Genomic DNA, 26,212 nt, shown 5'->3' with positions numbered 1-26,212 from the left:
AGCACTGAAGACCCTACATTGGAAAGTACTTATGCAGCTCTGTCCCTTCATGCACAGTAGCCCTCTATACCTGAGTGAAAACCTTACCTGCTTTTTAGCAGACTATGAAGTTTTCTGCAAACATAAGATATGACAAAACACCAAGCTAGCAAGAGGATAGTAAGTGATGCTAGAATGTGAACCCAAATATATGCCACTCTGTGTTATACTTTGTGCTCATGCGTCATAAAAGTTCAACAAAAAGTAGTGACGTGACTAAGTACAAGAAGAGGCTTGACAGTGATTCACATAACCAAATAAGTGTGTGCAGTCAGACTACTGCTGATATGGTTAGCTTCACTTTGCAGGACATTAGGATGGTCTCCGGCATGACTTGCGACAAGATCTGCGCAATATGGCCAGCCACTCAATATGTCAAATTAATGTGACAGCAGGCTTATAGGCATCCCTCAACACACAGATATGTTTCATGTGTTTGAAATTGTAGACAAACTCCTCCTCAATGTCCAAATATAAAAGAACAAATACAGTGACATTAAGGTTGGCTCTGGTCAACAGTCCTGACTAAAATGTTTGCTGTGAGACACATACAATGTACGTGAAATCAGTTAGTTCAGCTGATTGACAACCTGAAACCAAATATAATTCACAAAAATTTGACACATAAAATAATTCACCTCAAGGTACTATAATGAATTAATTTTAAAAGTATGTCAAAGATACGAAAGAAGTAGGCTGTCACATTATTGCTACCAAAGCAATAACATCAGTAAAAAATTTGCATCTTTAAGATAATTCAACCCCCCTTACAAACGGAAAAATTGCGAAATACCTGCAAATGTCATAAACTGTATCAGTCAATTTTCCTAACAATGCTGTAAATATACTTCTTAATTCTAAACAGGCTACTTGAACACGTTTGTATTATTAATGCCAAGAGAATGTTCTGCCTTTGTCCAGTGCACTAAGATTTTCTGAAGGCTTGGAATATTATCAATGATTCACCTATTGTCTACAAATCATGGTTTGTCAGAGAACAGTGATAGGTAACTTAGATTTTTTTTTTTTTTTTTTTTGGGGGGGGGGGGGGGGGGCGGACAGGTTAAGCATTACCTGAAATACTGCTGAATGGAAAGAGGCAAAATAAAGTTTACAGTAGTGGCACGAAATAAAAACAAACAGCAGTGTGCACTTTGCATACACACTATCAGTGAGTACCTTTTTAACAATAAAGTACTGACCCTGAAAAGAAAAAACATAGCAACTCTACAAGCTACTGCGCAGCCACTATCATGCAACTCACAATTCCCATGTGTAGAGAGCTAAACTTCAATCACATTTCAGCTGCTAAGTCCACTTTTTACTTTGCAGAATACAAAGAGGAAAGGTCGTTCTTCATAGGGAACCAATCACTCGATATGTTATGGCACAAGCAAAAAAAAAAAAACAAGTTACATACCAAACAATATTGTTTGCGTCAAGATGACAGAACGAAGCTGTCGTTTGACCAACATAACATGCACTTGTGCATGCTTACACTTTGCTTCCTTAAATTCAAGTTTACCTAAAATTTTTCAATAGTTACTTATACAAGCCCGATACATAAAACGAAAATAAACCACCTCACAACAACATACAGTGAAGTCATTCCTTGGGAACAAATCAGCTAACAATATTCATGAACTTTAGGCATTTCCATCAACACAAGCGCATAATATGACCTGCCTCAGCTGTTTTGGGCTTGTACAATAATAGGTTCTTTTACAATACTACATATAAAAGAATACATGCTAGATGGCAAGGCCTGGATATTTAGCAACAACTTCCAATAAAAAAAAAAGAAAGCTACTGATAAGCTGAGAACATTTATGACCTTTGTAGCATAAACTTCAGCAACTTTTGGCAGTGCATTTATTACCCTTTCTGATGACTAAAGCCTATTTTCACTTTGATCCGAATACCCAAGGGCCTACTTTAGAACTTCCACTGTGCACCAGCTGCTTTACTAGAGCTGAATACAGCTGTGCAAGTGAAATCTTCATTGTTGAAAAAAAAACTGCAATTTTCTTTTCTTCCTTAGCATTCAGAAAAAAAAATATATATATATATATATATATATATATATATATATATATATATATATATATATATATACTAACAGTTGCAGCACATCACTGGGAAAACATGGCAACAACGCCCTGACCACAGTGCATGAAGGAGACCTTGAAGAGGAGTCAAGTGTCAGGGATAAAGAGCACCCACTTGTGTGTTAACGCTCGCAGGAGGAGGCAAGAAGGTGGGCAGAAAAGGAAGAAAGACCAGTTAAGCTTGTGGCATTTTCCCACTCAGGCCAGGGTGAACATTACCGCCTGTCAGTCAGCTTCATCTATCTCCGAAAAGAGAGAGCGCACATCCAGCACTTCTGCGAGCTCCAAAATGGTGCGCTGCAAGGCTGGGTGGTCCAAGACCTCGCTCTCAGGAATTGGGGGGTGCGACCGAGGCAGGTAGTTGGACCCCTTAAAGAGAAAAAAAAAATTCCTTTGGAGAATTCACAACAGTTAGTGTTCCACAGCAGTTCAGTTGCCACAAGCCCAGAAATACCAATGCAACATTGTCACATGCTATTTCCTTACTGTTTTCACAACAAAAGTGTGGCTTTGTTAAAATATGTGGAGAGGAAACAATTTTAAATTTCTCTGTTAACTTGGTCTCGGTTCATTGCGGTGGCTATTACACACTTGAATAATGCAGTACTTTTTTTTTTTTTTTTCACACACATGAAAAGAGAGGTCCTTTTGGTAGTAAACATTACCAAACTTCAATATCACTTTGAGGCACAGTGCGCTACAATAGCACTTCTCAGGTGCTGTAAAAATGCAGCAAGAATTGTACAGAAGTTTACAAAACATGCTGCTATATACTGCTAAATAATATTCTTTTTTTTTTGTTAGCATCATAAAACTCTGCTGAAAACTTACTTTGTTACAACATTTATATACTGTCAGCATTTCATACTTGTGCAGGATTGTGAATACAACGACATGGCTTTTTGCAAGGAGCAGTAGCTTACAAATTTAGCAAAAACATTGCTGCACCATGATAAGAACTTCAATTTCCTGCAACAGCATCATGCTTTCTCATTATGATAACTGCAGAATCTTGAAATGATGCAGCATAACATGACTTAACAATGACCTTAACAAGTTATGCCCTAATTTCAGCAAGATCGTACTGATGCAACAAAACTCAAGTGAGCAACTACCTATCAAGCAAGTCATAACTAACAGCTGGCTTAAACACCAGCCAAATATTCTTGCACGGTGAATTATCATGTGCAATAGCAAAGATTGTGCCCAATATGAAATAAAAGATGTAAAGAAAGTGACATAGAAAAAAAAAATGTGGGAAACAACAAAGCAACCTATAGTGGTACTTAAGTTAAAACTCTTAGGTGAGCCTCTGAGCTACAGAAAGAGAAAACATGTCTTATCAGACATCACAAGGCTATTCTATCAAAGTGCCTATAAGTGAAATAGTTAGGTGACGCATCTAGCTTCCACTGTAAGTGTGTGTACAAATAATGCACCTTTATTGTATTACTGCCCGTACAACCTTTATAAAAAATGTGCTGGCTGGAACATCCGTGATTGCATTGGGGGCTGGGCTGTGCTGCATTACGTCTGACCTTAATGCTCGCTAGCACCAAGGATATAGGGGAAGAGGAGTATTGACATCCTCACATTCAACCTCACTGGAATATAGCAGAGTCGTGGTGGACATGCAACAGCTTCCTGGCAAAAACTTGTGACAGCTGCTTTACTGTTCTACACTTGTTTTAAGCTACTAAATACACCTAAGACACCTTCACTTCTAGAATTCAAATAAAGTCCTACTGAAAAAAAGATATTTTGATGCAGTCATGTATCTGCACAGACAAAGGCAAAGTTATAACAGCTACCATGACTTTGCATGTAGGAGCCCGGTGAGCTTCACTCCTTTTTTTTTTTTTACCATAGAAAAATTATTTTTCAGGGTTCTAGGAAATATTTTGTTTCTTGTCACAGAGAATTCTTTCGCATATAATGCAGTATTATAAATCATAGTAAATAAATTGATGCTTACAAATACAGAAGTTGCCCCCCCCCCCCCCCCACACACACAAAAGAAATTTTCAATAAATAACAAAATTTATGAAGCTGACTAAATTGCTGACTACAAGCTGACTAAATATATAAGTCGAACGTCATTATAACGAAGTTGTATTCTTTGTACTTGCAGCGAACAACTTCGTTAAATCACTTATTTCATTAATTTGAGGTTTTAATGTTTCAGCATTAAAGACAACTTCACGAATTCCCAGAACATTCCTGGTGGATAGTATCTTGTTAGTAAGCACTTGTAAACAAATTGCAAGGTCGGGCCATAAAAGCGTGGTATGGAGTGCCAGCGTGTGGGGTGCAGAACACGCCAAGAGCAATGCATCGACGTGGCTCACAGCGTCCGAGATTAGCGTGTGTTCCATTGCACAGCGCCGTAAATCTTGGACGCCATAGCTGACCGTGCTGGCGCCTACGAATTGAAAACAAAAATGTAAAAAGATACAAATATTCGTTCTGAGCAAGCTAAAAAAAAAAGTCACTGTTTTGCAAGAAAGGCGGAGCATTGATAGTGATAGCAAAGAGACAACTACATGAAGTAAGGTTCGCAGTTCTCAAGTTTGCAAGCGGCTTGCACAAGCCACTTGCGTCCCCTAATCTAAAATGTGGGCAGCTTGCACTAGTGGTGCAAGGCTAGAGTAAACAGCGGAGCTGGTGATCGACCTAGCTTCTTCCAGGTTTCACTAGGCTTAGATAAGTTTTGCTAGGAAATGTTAAGTGTTGCTAGGCACGGTATTCCGAATCGGCTCGCCGCCGCCGCCGCGCACATTCTCGCTTGGCCGCGTAACGTGCTTCAAGATGAGCGGCTTCTTCTTCGGGTGTCCGGATCTTCTTTGGTCGTCCCATGTACTCGCCACAGAGTCAACGAGAGTTCTGCCGCCGTCGCGACAGCTCCGAGCTTTATCTCCCCGGTGGCGTCACGGCCAAGCTACACCTCCACACTTGCCGGGGCGTGGCTGGTCGAAACCTGCCGAGCCGCCGCCAGAGGCGCCTGCTGCAGTCACAGACACCGCACGCGTTCAGCGTGAACACGGGGAAACGCGGACGGTGGCGGCAGCAGCTCTGCGCGTTGCCTTGTTGGTGCTGCTACAATTTCTTTCTCTCTCTCTCGCTCTCATTTTCTCTTTCTCTCTCCCGAGCATAGCGCATGCCGCGCGCATGCTCTCTTAACATGCGCATGTCAAGGCAACATGTGCACAGCACAGAGAGGGGACGAAGCACAGGCCGCTCTACGAGGTGTTTGCCAGGCAACGCGCGGTGATGTCGTCGCCAGGTGCAGTTTTTGTTCGCACTACGCGGCGCAACCAAGAGCTTAAACAGCGCCACTGTTAAAACTCTCTATTACCGCGAAGATACGGTGTGTGGTCCGCGCACAGACGCGCATGCTAGGAGGAGAAGACAGGTAGGTCGCGTGCTTGCCTCCCCATCCCCCTTGCTCAGAAGGAATCGTCAGCTCTCGGCGTTTCTCCGTGCGCTGCGAGCTGCTGCGCAATTCGCGGCCTCCTCAAGTTGTTTACCAACACGCCGAATGGCACAGCGGTGTTTCCTGCCTACCTTGTCCTGGCGCGCGCTTTGACGGCGGTTTTCCCGCTCAAAATTTTCGTGCAGAAAGGCGCTAGAAATAACTTTTGCCTCAGCCGACTTTATTATAGTTTTTTGCTAGATTTACTAGCCATACAGGCTCCAAGTACAGGCTTGAAATGGCCAAAAACTTTGTTAAATCAAAACCGTGTCACAAAATTCACGGTTTTCAATGAAACTAAGGTTGGAAAATGAAAAGAGTGTGTAGACCACTTATAACGTAAGTCGCCGGAGTTGCGAATATCCGCACAATAAGCGGTACCACACTATAACCATAACAACTATTTTATTGCTATAATGGACAATCCAGGCGCATTTCTGCCGTCACTGTCACTGTGCTCTAGGTTCCGTATTCGTTTAATAAATTCATTAACAAGCATGGTGTCACACGCACACAAGCAAACATGAACACATCTCGCTCGTTGACCGCGGAAACTAACTGTCAAAACGCTTCAGTGACGAAGCGCGGCGAGCGAATTGACCTTCGTGCTATCATGCCTCTCACTTCAACATGACCTATAAGCGGTGAAAACACGGCGTGCTTTCCCTGTCGCAGATTGCTTTCAAGATAGGGCCAAGGCGATCGTATCGCCGAAGTGGATCGTCACAAATTACGTCCTGCTTCCACTGAAATCGTTCCGCATTGCTTTGCTGGCGAAAATCCTCTCCTTCTGTTTGCGCCTGTCCCGAACGCAAGTTTCGGATTCTTCGAACGCCCGTGATGCCGCCCGATTTCTGTCCGTATCCGCACACATGATCGCTTTCCTTTTAAAATGCAGCATCATGACGAACTCAGTACTTCATGCTGATAGAGCAGATGCAGAGAACGTGAAGACAGACGGTAGACTATTGCCTAAGCACGTGTACTGCAGCACATGGAGGAAGCTACGGTAGCTAGGCTCGAGAGTAGCTAGGCTCGAGAGTAGCTAGGCTCGACGCGCATGCTAGGCGGCCATTTTGAAATGCCGACGGCTATATGGTAATGCAGATTTAGGGTCGCACTCGATTCTAACGCGCATGGAATTTTTGGACCTGTCTTATCGGTAAAAAAGTACGTGTTAGATTTGAGTAAATACGGTATTTGTGGCTTGAGGGGAGCATTTGCCGTCTAGGTTGACTGCCAAACTTCCAGGCAGCCGCACTGTGACCGGTATTTCGTGTCCCACAACTGCACTATAAGCGATACGCATATACATAGAGTGCTATGGGAAAATTAACGGGAGTCTGAAAAGACCATATTATATCCGGTCCTGCACTATAAGCGGTTACGTTATAAGTGGTCTATACTGTAGCTTGTTACATCACGAATTTCGTTAAAACGAGGTTTGACTCTGTCTCTGTGTGTGTGCGCGTGTGTGCACACTATAATTCAGATTATACGTTTCACAAATAAACATTCCAAACACATTTTTCTAACAAAAATAATAGGCACACAGCTGTTCTTTGGTTACAAAACACATAAAGGTTAATTTTTCTGGTACTGGTTTTTGAGTAGGAATGTCTTCGACCTTCACTGTCGAGCCCCAGCAGCTTACTGGAGGAGCTCAATTCTAAACAAGTTGCTACAGCTGGCGCTTTACACCCTTCAGCACTGTGAGATTGTAAATCTGACTATATAATGTCGTCCTCTGATTTACTGCTGGTGCTGATATCACAAAAATTCGATGTTGATGCACTGTAAACATGAGTCACACACTTTTTCATTGGAAGTGGCAAAGGGCAAAGGTCACAAAGTTTTTATACAATGCACATGCTTCAGTTTACCAAAAGCTGCATCAGAAATCCCCCCATAGTTGTGTGACAGAAACAAAACCAAGATTCTAAAAGCCATTTTTCTGGGCAAACTACAGGACAGTGTTATGTATCTGAGAAATGGTTTCAGAAAACTGATATCGGCAATTGAAATCATAGATCACCGGTGATCAATTTGAATAGGTGGGATAACGAAACATTGCTACTTGCTGGGCTAGTTTGTTCCTATCCAATGACAAGGTTAATGAGTGCAAAATGAAGAGGAAGACACAGTTAGGAACGAGTAGAAAAAACAAACGCGCGTAGACATGTAGACAAGCGTTTGTCTTGTCAAATTGTTTCTAACCATATCTTTCTCGTCATTTCATGCTCCTTATTCTTTTCAATGGGTAATGAAGGAGTTAATCATTAAATCAACTAACTTGGCACATGCAATGGTGCCTTATCACTACTACTAAGCCCTCAAAGGTGGAGCCAGAGGAAAGCATTTCCCTCAATAATCAGTGCGATGCAAAACAAGTAGATCAACACGGATGCTACACTTGCCGTTCTGCTATCCACTGGAAAGGGAGAGCAAGAGCATCAATCCTCTTCTTTCTATATCCTTGGAGCAAGCAAGTTCCAGTGACAGAAGCACTGATACACAGCCCAGCACCTGCTATGACCATGAGCTTGGCAGCCAGTGTATTTTTGACAAAGGCTGTACCATGCCTGTTTGCCCTATGTGAAGGCTACTGGCTTTAAATGTAACTAACCCTTTCAGTCATGGTGTCTCCATACGGGGACACAACTCATTTTTTATTATTCCAACTAGTGACGACAAGATACACATTTTCAGTCATCTAGCTGAATGTAAACGTAACTCTCAGCTAACAAATAAAAAATATATCATGTCACTTTAGTAAAGAGAATAATGAAAAAAAAATATATACTTTATTATGTGCACTACCAGGTTTCACAAGAAGTTCAACATGTTTCTCCGTATCACTGCTATTAACTAGTGTTCTTTCTTGCATCAAACCCGGCACGGTAGCTCAGTGCGAATGGTGTTGCACAACTGAGCACAAGGTTGCGGGTTTGATCCAAGCCCGGCGGAATGCAAAAGAACTCGTGTACCATGAATTGGATGCTCAGATTGTGATATCGGAATGTAAAACCCAAAAATTTTTTCTTCTTGCATTGGAAGCTCCTCAACGCAATAACCAGTGCACCTACTTAAAACAAATATTTCAGTTCTTTTGATGATATATTGCATCTACAAAGGTTAATACCCGTAATCAATTATTTTTGTAATTATGACAACTGGCCTGATGGGATATCCATGCTACAACTCCAAAATGTTTTCTGCAAAGTTTGCACTGTCTTCCCAGGAATATAAATAAACTTGTCAGCCTTAAGAATCCTCAGTCATAATTTGTGACTGAAGGGGGCTAAAGGAGGACAATGACAATACTATCAGTTTTAGTCACTGCTTCTAAATGCTTAGTAATGAACACCAGGCAACAAGTTACAAATAAACCTTGATCTGCTTGGTTCAAAATTAAATGCCTGATGTTCCTGAACAAAATGGTGGTTTCCATACCTTTTATGCCAGTGTCTTCGCACTATAAAGCTGAATATGACAGCAATGACAAGTGGTAGCGAGAATGAACTTGAAAGCCTTACTTCAATCACACACATCAATTTAACTTTACTGGTCTGGGTACCTCTGTTTCAAAAGCAATGAATCAATTCATTTGAAAAAAAACATAAAAAAAATGAAACACCCACTTTTTTGTTTGCACAAAAGTAATGCAAGCTTTATCCCACAGTACATGTCTATTCTTCATGTGAATGCCGATCAACTTAATAGTAACATGAAAAGAAAGAATATTTAAATTTCTCTTGGACATCTCCATACTTACCTCTGCAAATTGTGCTACATAAAACTGACGTCTACGTGAACTTAAGTGGTTTTCATCATATACCGGGAGTTTCACGCAACTGGAACCATACTTTAACTTTTCAGATGAACGAGACCAACGGCATATTGTTCTTAGTCGTCTCGAAATACTTAAACTAGTTACGAAAATTCAGCGCAAACACAAAGGACAAAGGAAAAGCACAACACGAGCGCTGCATTTCATTCTTTGTCCCTTGTGTTTACACTGAATTTTCATAACCATGTATACAACACTCGAACAAGCCCAATTAGCAGTCTTGACTCATACTTGTATCTTTCAAACTGCAATTACTTAGCTAATTAGGTACATTTAGTTAGGCAAATTTTTAAATATTTGTTTTAGGGCATAAGTCGTATTGGAAAAATTGTAGAGCATGCTCAGAAACACCTAGTAAAGTTGTTTCCATGACATTATCGTTTATGTGGCTCTTTTTTTCCAAGCTCTAAAGAAAGTCCACAAAATATAGAAAAAAAAATGACATCACTATAGACTCGCACATCTGGATTGCAGTGCACTCAATCGTGTTTCAAGAGAATGAAGCCCACATGCCAACTGCAAAAGAAAGAAACCAATCAGCCGTGGCATCCAGTGTTTGTTAGCACTTTCGTTGTGAAGCATGAAATCCACCACAGTCCTAAATGATAAGCGATAGGCCAGCACCAAACACGGATGCAAACACACTTGTCGGCTTTTTGGGGAGGCTTGCGGGCTTCATTCGTTTGAAACATCATTGAGAGTATCTAGACATGCAAGCATGCAGTGACATCATTTTTTCATATTTCGCTGGCTTTCTTCAGAAGCCGTAAAGAAAAAAAGAACCATGTCAGCAATAACTTTACGAAACAACTTAATTAGGTGTTTCTGAGCACATTTCACATCTTCTCAAATATAACATACACCCTAAAAAATTATTTTAAATATTGCTTATTTAAACGTAATTAATGAACTAAATAATTGCACTTCAAAAATAGCCTGAGTAATTGAAGACGACTACAAACAATATACCGTGGGTCTCATTTATCTAAAGTGTACCACTCTAGTTTTAAGGTTTGGTTAAAGAAGGTAGATACATATGATCAAGTGCCATCTATCAAGACATCCAGCCCCATTATTACATGTTCTTTTATTCTTTTTTTTTTACCACTTCAAAAACAACTACATGCCATCTATCAAGACATCCAGCCCCATTATTACATGTTCTTTTATTCTTTTTTTTTTACCACTTCAAAAACAACTACATTCCAAAAAAGGAAATGCAAGTTCATTTGTTTTTTTCCAATTATTTCTTAAAATGCAGATGGACAAGCATTTTCTGCCAGAAAGATTGCTACAGTTTTTTTTTTTTTTTTTTTAGAACGGCTATGAGTGTTGTGAATGTGGCATTCTTGCAGAGTGGCTAGATGAGGAGGACATACTTTATAGCTAATAATGTGAGTTTCAAATAACTAATTACAGTATAGACCACTTATAACGTAACCGCTTATAGTGCAGGACCAGATATAGTACGGTCTTTTCAGACTCCCGTTAATTTTCCCATAGCACTCCATGTATACGCATACCATTTACAGTGCAGCTGCGTGAGATGAAATACCGGTTATAATGCGGCTTCCGTGGGAAAATCTCGTCGACAAGGGCGGTAGCAAGCATGCTTCTCAACGAGGTGAGCCAACTGATGGGAGAGGAGATCAACGAGGGCGATGCGGAGGAGGAGCATGAGACGTAGAGCATGAGTCCAAGGGCGATAAAATCGTTGCCGCGCATCGTATTTGCGAGTGAAAGCGCGCGGGGGACGCGCTTTCACAACAGAGAGCAAATGCGACTTCCATCGCGCGAAAGGCCGTGGGGGTATGGGAGGGAGCGAGGGGGGGCGACGCTGGGCTGCGGCACCAAATGCGTATCTTGCAATTGGGCGCAAGGGGAACTGGCAACGCAATGTCCCACGCGAAAGGAGCATAGCGGGAAGGCAGCACGGGAGGGAGGGGGAGGGGGGTGGCTTCTACTCAGCCAACAAATGCGTCTGCGCCTGTGCCAGCTGTCGGTGTTGTCGCGCGCACCGCATCTTGAACGCGATCTCCACACGGCTCTGACCTTTGTATGCGCGTTTCCGTTGAAGCAATAGACCGCACGAACCTTCGCTCGCTACGGTGGCCGCGTTTCCCCACGCCCACGTTTTGACAGTGGTTGTCTGCAGTCATCGAGTCTATTCACGTTTGCTTGTGCGCATTGACACCATGCTTGTTAATTCAGTTAATAAGCGAATGTGTCAAGTTCATGCAGCCGATAAAACTTATATCCCTACTCCTTATATAGGTCTCTACTAATTTGCTATCGCAATTGATGCTTCGCCTTTCGGGCGAAACTGAGACACTTTTTTAAAAATTATTACTTTGTCTGCTTCATGCGAAGATCGTGAGTACTTGGACATTAACCTTTCAACATTTGTAAATTTAAACAGATGTAAAACTCCCAGTCGCACCCTTCGATTCATGGATACGCACGGCTGCTTGGTCTAGATGTTTTGCATACGTGCAGGGCTCGAAAATCGTTGTTTTGGTTATAGTGCAGTACCGCTTATAGTGCAGATATTCACGACTCCGGCGACTTACGTTATAAGCGGTCTAGACTGCACCAAAAATTTGTTAATACATTTTTTTTTTTAGAATCTTAGGGGCAGTTATCTATATGGCAAATTTGGAGGCAGTCACATTTTAATGTACCCCCATTTTGTAAACATCTTGAAAATTAAACCAATTCAAGATATTTATCACTGAATTTCAATGCTCTATCCAGGCAATATCAAAACCAAGTGCGCCGCAAGTGCAGAAAAAATGGCCCCCGCTATCTTGGCAGACAGAAGGGCACCATGGCAAAGTGCATGATGAAGTTGGAATGATGGCATGTCACAGCATATATTGATACAGCAAGTTGCAGCAGATGCTAGCCAGGCAAGATGTGCCATATCAGTATGTGCCAGGCATTCAGTTGCAAACAACATCACGCTTTTCGTCATGTGGTGGTTCCATCTGTTGCGACAATAGAGCAGCTTTTTGTGCGCTCCTGGCGTGCTCGGTTTTTACATTGGCTTACTAGAAAGCGTTGAAATTTGATGATGAATATTTTTAAGTAGCGCAATTTTCATGATTGTTTAAAAAAATTAGGGAGGCTTTAAATATTACTGCCTCCAAATTTGTCATATAGACAACTGCCCCCAAGATTTGAATAAAAAAAAGCTAATTAAATAAGTTCTGTAAATTAGTCTTCTGAGACTTGCATTATTTGTGGCAAAGTACGTACGCCATGCCTAGCAACGTTTCTGCAAAAACGCAATGTTCATTCACTACACTCAACGTCTTTGATAAAAAATTTGTAGTCTAAAAAAAACAATCCTGTATATTGAAGTGAGAAAATAAAATTAGCAAAAGCAAGCATTTTACATAAGAAGCTTCAATTTCCCAATTTTAACAGTTATGCTGCTTCTCAAACTGCCCAACCACAGAAGAAATCATGTATGTTTTCAAAAGTTCATTAACTTTTCTCATCACTGTCCATTCACTTCAGTCTACTACTGCAAACAAATCACAGCTAGAGGCAAGACAAATGCACCATCATACACTTGCACCTGCAAAGCATTCTCTTCATCAGGTTCACTGACCACCCTTCCCCCCCCCCCCCCCAAAAAAAAAAATCATAAGGAAAAATGCCATTCTAAGTAGTACAATTTCCATGATATATCTAGAAGTACTCAATTACTTCTGTGGTTTAAATGCAAATTTTTGTAAAAAAATGTTTTCTGCTAACTGTTCATGAGCAACAAGTCTTGAGTGTAGCACTAGCTTTCCAAGAAATAAAGAACATAGTCTTTACAAAAGTTTTCATTAGACTTCTACATCTTCTTGATTTAGCTCCACTTCCTGCAGTAGTTCACACAGTACAGCCCTTTTGGGCTGGTTTAATGTAGCGATTCCTTTCACTCAATTAAATTTTTTCTTTCTTAACATCCACTCTTCCTGAATGGCCAATCCTGGCAATAATGTACGTAGAAGAAGCTCCAACCACTGACAAAGCATAAAAAGGAATAGCACTGGAATAGAATCGTTACAATATTGCAGCCCTGGTCCTCAATTTAACTGTGCAGCATGCACCATCTGCATAACAGTAGTCTATTTTACACCATGCTGGACCCTTCCTGCATAAGTTCTTGACACTCCTGCACTTGCAATTTTGAAGTGTATGCCAATTTAAAAAAAAAAAAATTATGGGGTTTTACGTGCCAAAACCAGTTCTGATTATGAGGCACGCCAGTATGTATGCCAATTTTGAAGTGTATGCCATCAGGCAAGCTTTTCCTTCCAAACAATAAAAAACAGAGCTGTGCTTGTTGGTTAATGGCACACTGAAGGAAGTGTATCTTTTTTTGAATGAGACAGTTTGCGCAGGCAGCAGAAGGTTATTTAAAGAAGTTTACTGGCTCGACTGCTGCTAAAACAAACTTGTAAAGGCTTATGACACTGTGCTATATTCCTTCTATTTAAATGGCTTTCTCATGTATTACATTTTTTGATGACCAAAATTCATTCATAGCCACTCCAAAGTACTACAGCTATAAAGATTACAGTAGTAACGAAAAATTCCCCCAAATTTCTGCTACCTTTTAGTAAACTGCACATTTTAGACAGTGAAGCTCCTTTCCTCCTCACATTATCCTCTGAAATTTCTGATGAAGCATGCTGCTCCACATTGGAGATCATAGAAAGCCCATGTCGTCACTTTTAGTCGTATCATGCTCACTAGATGTCACAGTGAAACCAATGTGGAGCAGCAGACCATGCCAAAATCTTGGGAGACGATGCTGCAACTAGCTATGTCAATTTTTGCAGGGCCTTCTGACGTACAGGATTAGCTTAAACAAAGAATGCTGGTCTCACACACAGTGAGCCCAAAGTTGACTCATGGCCCGGTGAGATCTTTTTCAGAGTGTGGCTTATGTTGTGTGCACAACTATGTTCCTATGTTCAAAAAAAAAAAAGAAAAAAAAAGAAGGCAATGCTAGAGTCTAAACAACTATTTGCTTAAAAAGAAAAGCTTTGCATGGCCATGTACGTGTGCAGCCCATAGAAGACAGATTTTTAAGTTGTTTCACTTGTCTACTCATTTCACACTGTGAGGCGTGCGAGTTCCACCAACATTCCCACAGTAGGATCACACAAGCTCATGCGCAGCACTGTTGTGAACAAGGGCAGTAAGTGCAGTGAAATCACAGGGACCATTTTGAGTCTTTTTTAGAGCAAAAAGAAAAGGCAGATGAATGGAAACAGGTCAGTGCTACCTTTGTTCAGAGACAACTTTCTCAACTTTCTTTATCGATGTGCATACGGAGGACATAGCAAAGCACAGCATACACCAGCTTCAGAATGCTTAAGGAAAGAGAAAACTAATGTACAAGGAAAAAACAAAGCAAGGGGCATGCCTCTGGAGAAAAAAAAAAGGGTGTAGAAAAGGAAATCCAACAGTCGCAACAACATCTCAGGCCAGACAAGCAGGAGGCGAAACGTAAGAGAAAAGCGCAAATACCGGCAGGCTCTGGTAGGGAGGCGTGCCCATGGCTGCCTGAGGCATCCTCTGATACAAGTTCTCTGGGTCCCCCACCGAATACTTAATCTATGATGAAAGAAACAAGAACCAGATTCGAAGAATCCAACAGCAACCAAAGTACATGTGCCACCAAAAAAAAAGCAAAGTGCAAAGATCACCCATGTAACCAAGTGATGCCAACTGCAGTAATGGAAACATATATAAACATGTTAGGCACTGGAGATATGAGAGACTTTGCTGAAAACCTTCACAGAGTTATTCTTGAACTTAAACACATGAACAACCATAAAGAAAGTAAGTGGTAGACAACAAAGTGAGTGGGCACACAGGTCCAAGTCGATGCAAAAACTGACAAGCCCAAAAACCACAGAATGTGCATGTTTCAGTGAATGCATTCACGTGTGTAAGTTGACAAAGTGCATGTGCCATTTGCTGTGCAATAGTATGAGGCTAAAGGAAGAAAAATAAACCATTGACAAGAGAGCTTTTTGCAAAATGAAGGTGATCAGGCTGCAGGGAGAGTGCCAAACTAATAAAAAATGAGCTAACTGTGTCGGTCAAGACTGTATGAAAGACAGTTCCAGCACTGGTCTGAAGTATGTGCCAGGGAATAAAACATACCGAGAACTTCAAATCTGAGAAAACAACAGAGTAAGGCAGCCACTGGCTTTATTCTTTATTCAGACATATCGCCGCTTAGCCCGAAAGCGTTACAGCAGGGGGGGGGGGGTTACTGTATCGCGCAGGCTTATGGAAGCCTGCTCGATACAGTGCAATGAATTGAATAATTACAACTGGTTATCATTGTATCAAAACAGACCTTTAAAAATGCCATCCATGAAATTTCTACGAACATTTAGGGGTGAGAAATTTCCTTCCACTGCCTTGGCAAGGTTCAGCATCAGAATAGCACTTTGCAAGATGGCTCCATGCTATGGCTCCAGCACTGAAAACTCATTTGAAATAAATTTTGCTCTCTGTCCAACATAAGAAACCACACTGTGAAACCTAAACTTCAGACAGTAAAACCATCAGTTTAGTATTTAACCAAACAATTGACTGAAACTGCATTTGGTCCTTGCTGAAAAAGTGTAAAATATGTACTTATTTGAAAAAGCTTTGTATTGCACCAGGTCACTTCAAGTACATTAACTGCCGTCTTTTCAAATGTATGAAATTATGCAACAATCAGGTAACACATTTAGGGTAACAACTGTGATGACTCCAGCTCACATCAGCATCATTTTCTTAGCAATATTTCACTACTTTATTTCACATGATGCGAAATCTTTTAGAAAGCAGCATACCTAAAGGCAGAATTTTGTTGTAACTTATATGCAATGACAGCCCCGTCGTCACATGCTGTTAAGTGATCCACTGAGTCATTATGAAAATTCACACTTTGAAGTGGCTGATCACTGTTAGCAACATGTAGTTACCATGATATTACATAAGAAGGATCTGTGGGGCAGGGTTAAAATGAACAGAAGAAATAAGAGGAGACCTCTTAGACCTCCTCTTATTTCTTCCGTTGATTTTGACCTTGTGCCACACATCCTTCTTAAGCTACGCACCGACTAGCCCAACATAGTGCTCTGATATTAGATGATATTTTGAAAATATATATATTTTGAGAAGTGTAGATATAATGCCTTCTTGAATGCTCCACTTCAGTATGAATAAAAGGAAAGCCCGCGAACACAAAAAGCAAACCCTTCGGCTTTATTTTTGCAATACTTTCCGCTCAGCCACATCAGGTAGAGTCATAAGGGGGAAAAAAAAGGCTGATAGCAATCACAGCAATAGTTTACAATGAGCTCACTTGTTTCACTCGGAGATTCCTTCAACAAAATCCTAACCAAACCATAGCACGATACTACTGCTTTTGGTTTCACCACCTTCATTAACTGAATAATAATGCAGTTCCCAGCATCCCTTACTAAATATAAGTTGTGCATGCCCACACACCCTAAACACATACATGCACACTGGCAGCGTTTCCAGCCAACCTATATAGATAAGCCTTATACCGATTAAAGTGCAACCGATTGATGGGTTGAGTACTTTATTATAAATACAAATTAAAAGGAAGTAGTCAATTGCCTAACAAACCCTTTCACTAACCAGCCACTCTGAACCTATCAGTTATTCTGTTACATTACCATAGTCGTACGACATTTCCATCAGCACTGACTGATGAAATCGAAAGCAAATATCAGTATCTAAGGCAAAATTTATCTTAATTGAAAGAAGTAGAGTAGCTTATAGCAACAAAAACATAACACGAAGTTATCGAAATGGTTAGCAGTTCTAGCTAGGGTGTAGACTTACGTGTTCTACTAATATTTGAATTTGCTAATGTTGTAAGATTCTTTGTTCAGTTTCACTTATTTTTTGTTCACCCCTGTATTAACCCACTCCTGCAATAGCCCTGTTATAGGGCTGCAGTATGTACAAATAAATAATAAATAATAAAAAAATAAAATGATAAAGCAATTCTACTTCTGTAGTGTTTTAATCAAGGTGTGGGGCTGTTAACTTGAAAAACAGTAGTTAGTCCTAAAAACCAACAGTATTCAATAACTATACTTAATTGTCTAAAATTACTTTGTTTGGTCAGTTTTATGGTTGGGAGATTACAGAACACCTTCAATGTGCACAAATCATTTCATCATCATCTGCCTATATTTATGTCCACTGCAGGACGAAGGCCTCTCCCTGGGATCTCCAATTACCCGTCTTGTGCTAGCCGATTCCACCTTGCGCCTGCGAATTTCCTAACTTCATCACTCCACCTAGTTTTCTGCTGTCCTCGACTGCGCTTCCCTTCTCTTGGTATCCATTCTGTAACTCTAATGGTCCACCGGTTATCCATCCTACGCATTACATGGCCTGCCCAGCTCCATTTTTTCCGTTTAATGTCAACTAGAATATCGGTTATCCCCGTTTGTTCTCTGATCCACACCGCTCTCTTCCCGTCTCTTAACGTTAGGCCTAACATTTTTCGTTCCATCGCTCTTTGTGCGGTCCTTAACTTGTTCTTGAGCTTCTTTGTTAACCTCCACGCTTCTGCCCCATATGTTAGCACCGGTAGAATGCAATGACTGTACACTTTTCTTTTCAACGACAGTGGTAATCTCCCAGTCAGGATTTGGTAATGCCTGCCGTATGCACTCCAGCCCAATTTTATTCTTCTATAAATTTCTTTCTCATGATCAGGGTCCCCTGTGAGTAATTGACCTAGATAAACGTACTCCTTTACAGACTCTAGAGACTAACTGGCGATCCTGAATTCTTGTTTCCTTGCCAGGCTATTGAACATTATCTTTGTCTTCTGCATATTAATCTTCAACCCCACTCCTACACTTTCTCTGTTAAGGTCCTCAATCATTTGCTGTAATTTGTCCCCATTGTTGCCAAATAGGACAATGTCATCTGCAAACCGAAGGTTGCCAAGATATTCGCCGGTGATTCTCACTCCTAAGCCTTCCCAGTCTAAGAGCTTGAATACTTCTTCCAAGTATGCAGTGAATAGCATTGGAGAGATTGCGTCTCATTGCCTGACCCCTTTCTTGATAGGTAACTTATACTTTTCTTGAGGAGAACCAAGGTTGCTGTGCAATCCTTGTAGATATTTGCCAATATATTCACGTATGCATCCTGTACTCCTTGGTTACATAATGCCTCTATGACTGCTGGTATCTCTACTGAATCAAATGCTTTTTCATAATCTATGAAAGCCATAGAGAGAGGTTGATTGTACTCCGCAGATTTCTCTATTACCTGGTTGATGATATGGATATGACCCATCATAGAATATCCCTTCCTGAAGCCAGCCTGTTCTCTTGGTTGGCTGAAGTCAAGTGTTGCCCTGATTCTATTTGAAATTACCTGGGTGAATATTTTATACAATACCGAGAGCAAGCTAGTGGGCCTATATTTCTTCAATTCTTTAATGTCTCCCTTCATATGGATGAGTATAATGTTGGCTTTTTTCCAGCTTTCTGGTACACTTGAAGTCATAAGGCATTGCGTATATAGGGCCGCAAGCTTTTCAAGTATGATATCTCCTCCATCCTTGATTAAATCGACTGTTATTCCATCTTCTCCAGCAGCTTTTCCCCTGGTCATGTCTTTCAAGGCCCTTCTAACTTCATCACTAGTTATAGAAGGGGCCTCTGTATCTTGTTCATCACTACTTCAAATGAAATTAGCTTGGCTGCTCTGGGCACTGTACAGGTCTGTATAAAATTCTTTCGCTGCTTTTACTATGTCATCAAAATTGCTGATATTACCCTGCTTATCTTTCAGTGCATACATTTTGCCTTGTCCTAGGCCTAGTTTTCTTCTCACTGATTTCATGCTGTGTCTACATTTTTCAGCTTCCTCAATCTTTTCTACATTATAATTTCGGATATCCCTTACTTTCTTCTTGTTGATCAGTTTCGACAGTTCAGCAAATTCTATCTGACCTCTCGAGGTTGACACTTTCATATTTTGCTGTTTCTTTATTAGGTCCTTTGTTACTTGAGAGAGCTTACCTATTGGTTGCCTTGGTGCCTTACCTCCCACTTCAATTGCTGCTTCTGAGATCAACCTAGTTACGGTTTCATTCATAACCTCTATGTTGTCTTTATCTTCCTGTTCTCAAGCTGCATATTTGTTTGCGAGCACCAGCCTGAATTGGTCTGCTTTTACCCTTACTGCGTCTAGGTTGGCCTGTTTCTTCATGACTAACTTTATCCTTTCTCTCTTCAAACTGAGAGAAATCCTAGACCTCACTAACCTATGGTCACTAGACTTTACCCTACCTAACACTTCTACATCCTGCACTATGCTGGGATCGGCAGAGAGTATGAAATCTATTTCATTCCTTGTTTTTCCATTTGGGCGCTTCCAGGTCCACTTCCTGTTGCTGCACTTCCTGAAGAAAGTATTCATTATTTGGAGCCTATCCCTTTCCGCGAATTCTACCAACACCTCTCTTCTATTGTTCCGAATCGATGCCGTGCTTGCTCGCCAGCCTGCTTTTTCCCCACTTTTGAATTGTAGTCGCCCATGACTACAGTACACTGAGTTTTCACCTTTCTCATTGCTAATTCAACATCTTCATAAAACTGTTCTATTTCTTCATCATCGTGACTGGAGGTTGGGGCGTAGGCTTGTTCAACCTTCATTCTATACCTCCTATTCATCTTTATTATGACGACTTCTACCCTCTCATTAATGCTGTAGAATTCATCAATGTTGCCCACTATGTCCTTATGAACTAGAAATCCTACTCCGAATTCTCTATCTGGAAGACCTCTGTAGCGGAGGACGTGGCCGTTAGTCAGCACTATATAAGCCTCACCAATCACAAATCATTTACCTAAGCATAATTAATGTTCACCTTAAAATTTCACATAACTTGCAAGAAAGACTGCTGTCAGAGATCATCTGCATATAAACTAAACCTCATTATATCAAAGCTGATGGCTCGGCACAATTGTTTTTTATAGCAATACTGTGACTGCAAATATTTTACTATAGTTACCATATTTTAAAACGGTGGACAAAGGCACCATTATTATAGCTTGTCCAACTGATGGGTAATCACGATTGCAGTGAGATTCCTGATTATTCAGACTTCTTAACAGAGACTCTGGCTACACACAACATTCTGTCAGATTTTTCAAACATAGTCCACATGTGTCATTGTTATTTTGATCAGCTGCTAAGTCTAAGTGTTGTAATTTTGTTCACATATACTGAACACCAAATGAAACAAACAACAACTTTTAAGGTTACATTAGGTTAAGTTAAGCTAGGTCAGCAAGCTAACAGAACTTATCACCACAACATGTTTAATGAAGAATATATGTAGCACCAAATGCAAATAAAACGGACCCAAATTATGCAGCAGCAGTTACACAGCAAAAATAATTACACTCGGCAGTTACATACCAAATCAATGAAATACAGCCAAGCACATGCTCTCTAAGAGCTTCAAAAAATTAATGGACAGCCAAATTACTTCAGGAGGTCAGTTCTATACCAATATTGTGCAAAAAAAGAGAACTAAAATGTTTTTGCTCACACAAAAATTGGCGGTGGGAAATAAGTGAATGCATCTTGTGCATCTTGAACTTGGCACTAAAGGCAAATATTAAGTCAAGCTAAGCGATAAATTATTGCTCAAAACATCCAAGACTTCAATGTTACCGAGAGCAGAGCTATAGTAAGCGAAAAAATTAGGTCAGAGTACAACACAATTTAAAACTCAAAAGAGATATTACAGTACTAGCCCGATGACGTTGCACTGCCTGATTATAATTTTGTCACTAGTCAACTACTGATGATAAAAAGGCAATTACGGTCGAACACCTTTAAAATAAGTGCTTGAGGCATCCGAAATGTGTTGGTATACAGGTCACTTTTTTGTAAAGGTCGCACTCCGCACCACTTACAATATAATCGGGACAGAATTATTTCTTCGTTTTACAGGTCATTCATTGTAGAGGCATTCGTTGTAGAGCCATTTGGCTGTATATTGCATTTTAGCATGGAAAAAAAAAAAACACTTGCTCACTTTTATTTAATTCTCAGAAAGAACTCACTGAGACTACTTTTGATGATGCTGCAGATGGTCGAAAAGTGATGTTTTTGCTAGATTTTGTGCTGCCCGTGCTCTCACATTTTGGTAGGTTTGGTATTGTGTAGTGCTGTGCTGTTTCTGTTGGCTGTAGAAGCTCATGCTGACTGCAAGAATGCCATGTCCATGTGATGTCGTGAGCAAGAATAACGAAATGGAGTCCAGCATCATAAGCCAAAGTACCATTATCTGAGGCATCAACAAGGTCCAATGCGATGAGCCTTCGAAGATGATCGGTAGGTCGTGTTTATAATAGGCACATTTTGTTTTGGTCTTCTCAATGCAACTAACCGCGCTGTCATGGCTAGGGTTCCAGCCACACCATCGTGCATTAGGTAAAAAAACTTAGCGCCAGTTCTCGGGTGCCAGTTTACTCATGTACGGCAGCAAATGATGGTGATATTGTATGCTGCGTCACACTGCTCATTGCAGGTGATTTGAATAGTGGTAGAGAAAATCAGGTCATTCAGCCACAATTCGTTCTGCAACTAATTCATTTCTTGGCACAAAACAAATGCTGTGAGGTTTCTCGAAGAGCATTTTAACAGTCTGTGCTGACTTAATATTTGCCTTTGAGTGAAAAACTTACGTTGGTCAAGCTATCTTTCCGCTGCCACTACAACTGTTAATAAGAAAGAACAAATGGCCCAATTCTTCAGTTATAACAAACTATTAGATATAACGAAGTAATCCTAATTTGATTTGATTCCCATAAAAAACCACGCATTCAAAATGTTGTTCTAATGATGCAATAATGTTGTATAAATGGATATAACGAATCTTCCTATAGTTTATGATGACAATTTACTGATGATCTTGCAGCAAGATGCCAATTTGACACAATTTGAAATCTGGTGGTGCGCTACAATATTTGTAACTCATCTCATCCAGCAGTTCAAAACTCTCGCAAGGTGTTGGCTATATGATAATGCACCAAACTGGCCACACTGCTGAGTTGGCGGCCATGCCTGTACTCTAGCGCGACTGCATCACAACTGAACTCTACCAACACCGCCAACTTCCATACTCTCTAGTGCTCTGTGCACATATGCTGTGCCTTGGCCAAAGGATGCGTACTACACTGCAATAAAATGCCAACAGTGGAGCACATAGCTTGTGGTACAGCGTCCAGAATTTTTAACCATATCGCACCACCACACTATGAATGGACGCACGTCGTCCTGAAGGGAACAGCAAAGCAGAAGACACTTGCACTAGAGAGTGCTTTATGCACCTGTGCATACTTCTGCCGGTCTCCTATATTGCTGCACTTGTAAAGTGCTAAATCGACGCTCGTGCTCGCTCGTGCGATATAGTTAAAAATGCAGGAGGCTGTCCAGAAAGAAAGGATGCTTTGGTGATGCTGTGCTGTCAAACCCAGGCCGCTATATACTGCTGCACACACGTCGTCAACGAATTTTAAAAGCGAAGCTAAGCTTTTCTGTGTGAATTTCGCCGGGTTTTCCTGACCGTAGGTGCTGTGGCATGGCTGTTCTATAGCCGAATAGGCCAACCAATCACAGTGGAGGACATGCCCACCCGACCACTAGGTTCCTTGCACCACCACCAGATGGCACTCGCCTCAGCGCATCCACGGCAGCGGCCGTGCAGGAGAAAGAAAAAAAGAAAGAACCAGAAAAAATTCCAGGACGCCCCGCGACCGGTATGTAGCGCGCGTCTCGTGTTTGACGGATAACTCAATGGGCTGTTCGCCCACGTCTGCTTTGTCGGTGGGGGGCGCTGATTGCCAAGAGAGATGTGAACATGATTGCCGCTCTAAACAATGGGAGCACCCTAAGTCGTGTTTTGACTTTTTATGCACTCACAAAAAGCTTCGCTGTACGTAGATTTCAACTCGTTGGATAGGCTACATTTTTGACAAGCTGTTATAACAATTAATTTCATGCTTCATTCTTTTCACCTTCATCACTGGCATCACCAGGATCACATACTTGCCGCAACAAATGATAAGATTGGAAAATCGGACCTGCGACTGTATGAAAGGGCCTGGTCCAGGCCCACCAGAGGAACTCGGTGTACTACATGCCTTAAAAACGTCATTGGTTAGGTGGTGTATCCGAAGACATTAAAATAAAGCTACCGCGACAATAAAACATTACGAAAAAACTTTTTCCGGCAAAGCTAACATTTACAGCTGACATGAAAAGGAAAATCATGCATTAAAAATTTCTTGCAACATACTTTATTTAAGACTCTTGTGTACATTTTATGTTGTAAGCACCGTACACTTCTAAAGAAGTGGCAGTTTTGCCCGAAGACAAAGCATTAAGAGCAATAACAAAGTTTAGGATTGCGCTCAAGCTCCTCGCACGGTGTCCCAACAATACGCAGAGGCGACATGGCGTGACACAGCATGTGAGACAACTGCTGCTGCGTGGCAGGAACAGTGCCTTGACAAATACCAGGCGTATCAGAACGCTGTTGCAGAGATGGGACTGCCCAAAGTCATTATGAAGTAATTTTTGTAGCAGATAAATTTTCAGTTGGAAGCAGTTTGGAGCAGGCCAATCTGAATTTTGGTGGAATAATGGAATATGGCAGCGCACTTTGAAACCACAACAAAACACAGAATAGACCAACACGAAGCGCATGGTAGAAGCGCACTTTGTAGCTATAGCGTACGTAGAGTGGGTAGAGCGGCGGCACAGCGCACGTTTTCCTGTAAAGACGAAAACATTGGTTGCACTGCGATGAACTATATATTCCGGCACCGACGCTCACGATAACAGCGAAAAATGTTCTCAAATTATGCGGTCCAATCGATGCAGTAACTTAATTTCTGGGGGAACACTTTTGATGCAGCACGAAATGTAACACAGACACAAGAAGGCACAAGTAAATAGACAACACACAGCGCTACTAGCAACCACAATATTTATTCTCAAAACCAGACTGCTCATATACCAAATGCGCCATAGAAGACATAGATCACGTGGAAGCGCTGAGAAACATGCGCGATTAAATTCACACTATCGGATCATATTTAGTGACCTGTGATAACCTACTAGAACAACTTATCACCGCTTAGGCAGGAAATCTAACTCCTTAGAAGACAACGTTATCAACGGCTTGCTAATGCACAATTCACCAAGTGCGTCGATAAGCTATGCCTCAACAATCGACCGGGTGATCGCTTCTTTACATCAACCAACAACAACGGTCTTATCAAACAAAGCATGGCAACCACATGCCTGGGTATAGAGGGTGGGACACCCACTGAGTGACACCTTATTTAATCGCGGATTTAAGCACCTACTGGTTTGGCCGATGTATTGTTTCCCAAAACAGAAAGAAATACGATACACCACAAATGCACAAATGCCTTGCAATCTCAACTTTGCACTCAACTTTTTCGGTCCTAGAAGGATTTGTCTTCACGCACAGCCTTATCGGGTACTGAAAAAACCACCCTAATGTTATCACGGAGTGCTACCTTCTTGAGATTATGTGAAAGTTGGTGAATATAGGGAATTACAGCTGTGCTTCACATTCCACCGCTGGGCGGTGCTGCGTGTTAGAGTGACCTGAACTTCTGCGAATTCTTTTGAGCTGCTTTGCTGCTACAGACACTAAAACATGGTCTGGATAGCCAGCTTCCTTCAAGCGTGTAGTTTGATTGTGGAAGCTATGTTTCATTAGGTGAGTGCAAGATTTCCTAAATGCATTGCTGAGGCACAATGTCACAATGCCTCTCTTGGTTAGCTTTGCGTGGTTAGAATAAAATGGGAGTAAAGCTTTGTTACCCCCTGGATCATAGCACCAGCATAGATGGTTGTCGGAACAAATGAGTTTTAAGTCCAGAAATCTAATGGATCCATCAATTGGCCATTCAACTGTCACCATATGTCATCGCAGACCCAGACAGCCGCAATCAAGCCTGGCCTGGTAGTACGTAAAACTATTCCAATGCGTTTTTATTGCAATAGCAATTATATGGACACTCCAGGCATATTTCGGCCATCGCCATGAAGTTCTGTATAAAATCCAGAGGCGACAACATCGTCGCCGCACGCCATATGCTGTATGTGCGATTGAAAGCCTGTGAGGACGATCCGATGACGCTGGCTAAATTTCGCCCACACAAGGGGTGTAAGGGAGGAAGCGTGCAGCCTTCTGTCGCACGCAAGGCACCGGGGGAAGGGAGGGCGTTCTACTCCGGCAGCTGCTGCGAATGGTGCGGGCGTGCGAGCCCCATCATGAAAGCGATGTGCCATGGGGACAGAGTGCGAGTGCTGATGGCTTTGTGTGTGCTGTGTTTTTGCCACTTATTTCGTGTTGAAGCGAGAGGCAGCACAAAGGTCAATTCACTCGCTGCTGCGGCCGCGCTTCCTCACTCCAGTGTTCTGACAGCGAGTTTCGGTGGTCATCGAGTAAGATGCGTACATGTTTGCTTGTGCGAGCGTGACACCATGCTTGTTAATTTAGTTAGTAAGCGAATGTTTACAAGTTTATACGGTTGATAAAACTACTATCCTTACTTCATTTAGCTGTCTACTAATTTGCTATTGCCATCGATGCTTCTCCTTCCGGGC

General features: G+C 41.4%; 1 protein-coding gene across 5 annotated transcripts in view; it reads right to left on the bottom strand.

Annotated features, from left to right (window-relative positions):
- The window catches only part of LOC119436422 (protein SCAI-like), a 132,577-nt gene that overhangs the window by 39,166 nt on the left and 67,199 nt on the right, over positions 1 to 26,212 (bottom strand). For 2 of the 5 annotated variants that reach the window (XM_037703267.2, XM_037703268.2), the window contains exons 13-14: positions 15,005 to 15,091; positions 2,139 to 2,516 (exon numbers count right to left, since the gene is read on the bottom strand). The exons of 1 other annotated variant lie outside the window; for it this stretch is intronic. In XM_037703267.2, the coding sequence (XP_037559195.1) occupies positions 2,373 to 2,516; positions 15,005 to 15,091 (231 nt within the window). In that variant the 3' untranslated portion in view covers positions 2,139 to 2,372. Of the gene's footprint in view, positions 1 to 2,138; positions 2,517 to 15,004; positions 15,092 to 26,212 lie in introns of those variants that run through there. 2 more of the 5 variants (XM_037703269.2, XM_037703270.2) reach the window with 2 other exon arrangements.

Source organism: Dermacentor silvarum, chromosome 1, assembly GCF_013339745.2.
Source record: "Dermacentor silvarum isolate Dsil-2018 chromosome 1, BIME_Dsil_1.4, whole genome shotgun sequence".
Lineage (NCBI taxonomy): Eukaryota > Metazoa > Arthropoda > Arachnida > Ixodida > Ixodidae > Dermacentor > Dermacentor silvarum.
The sequence above is the reverse complement of the archived record's forward strand: the minus strand, read 5'-3'. Positions and strand labels throughout refer to the sequence as shown.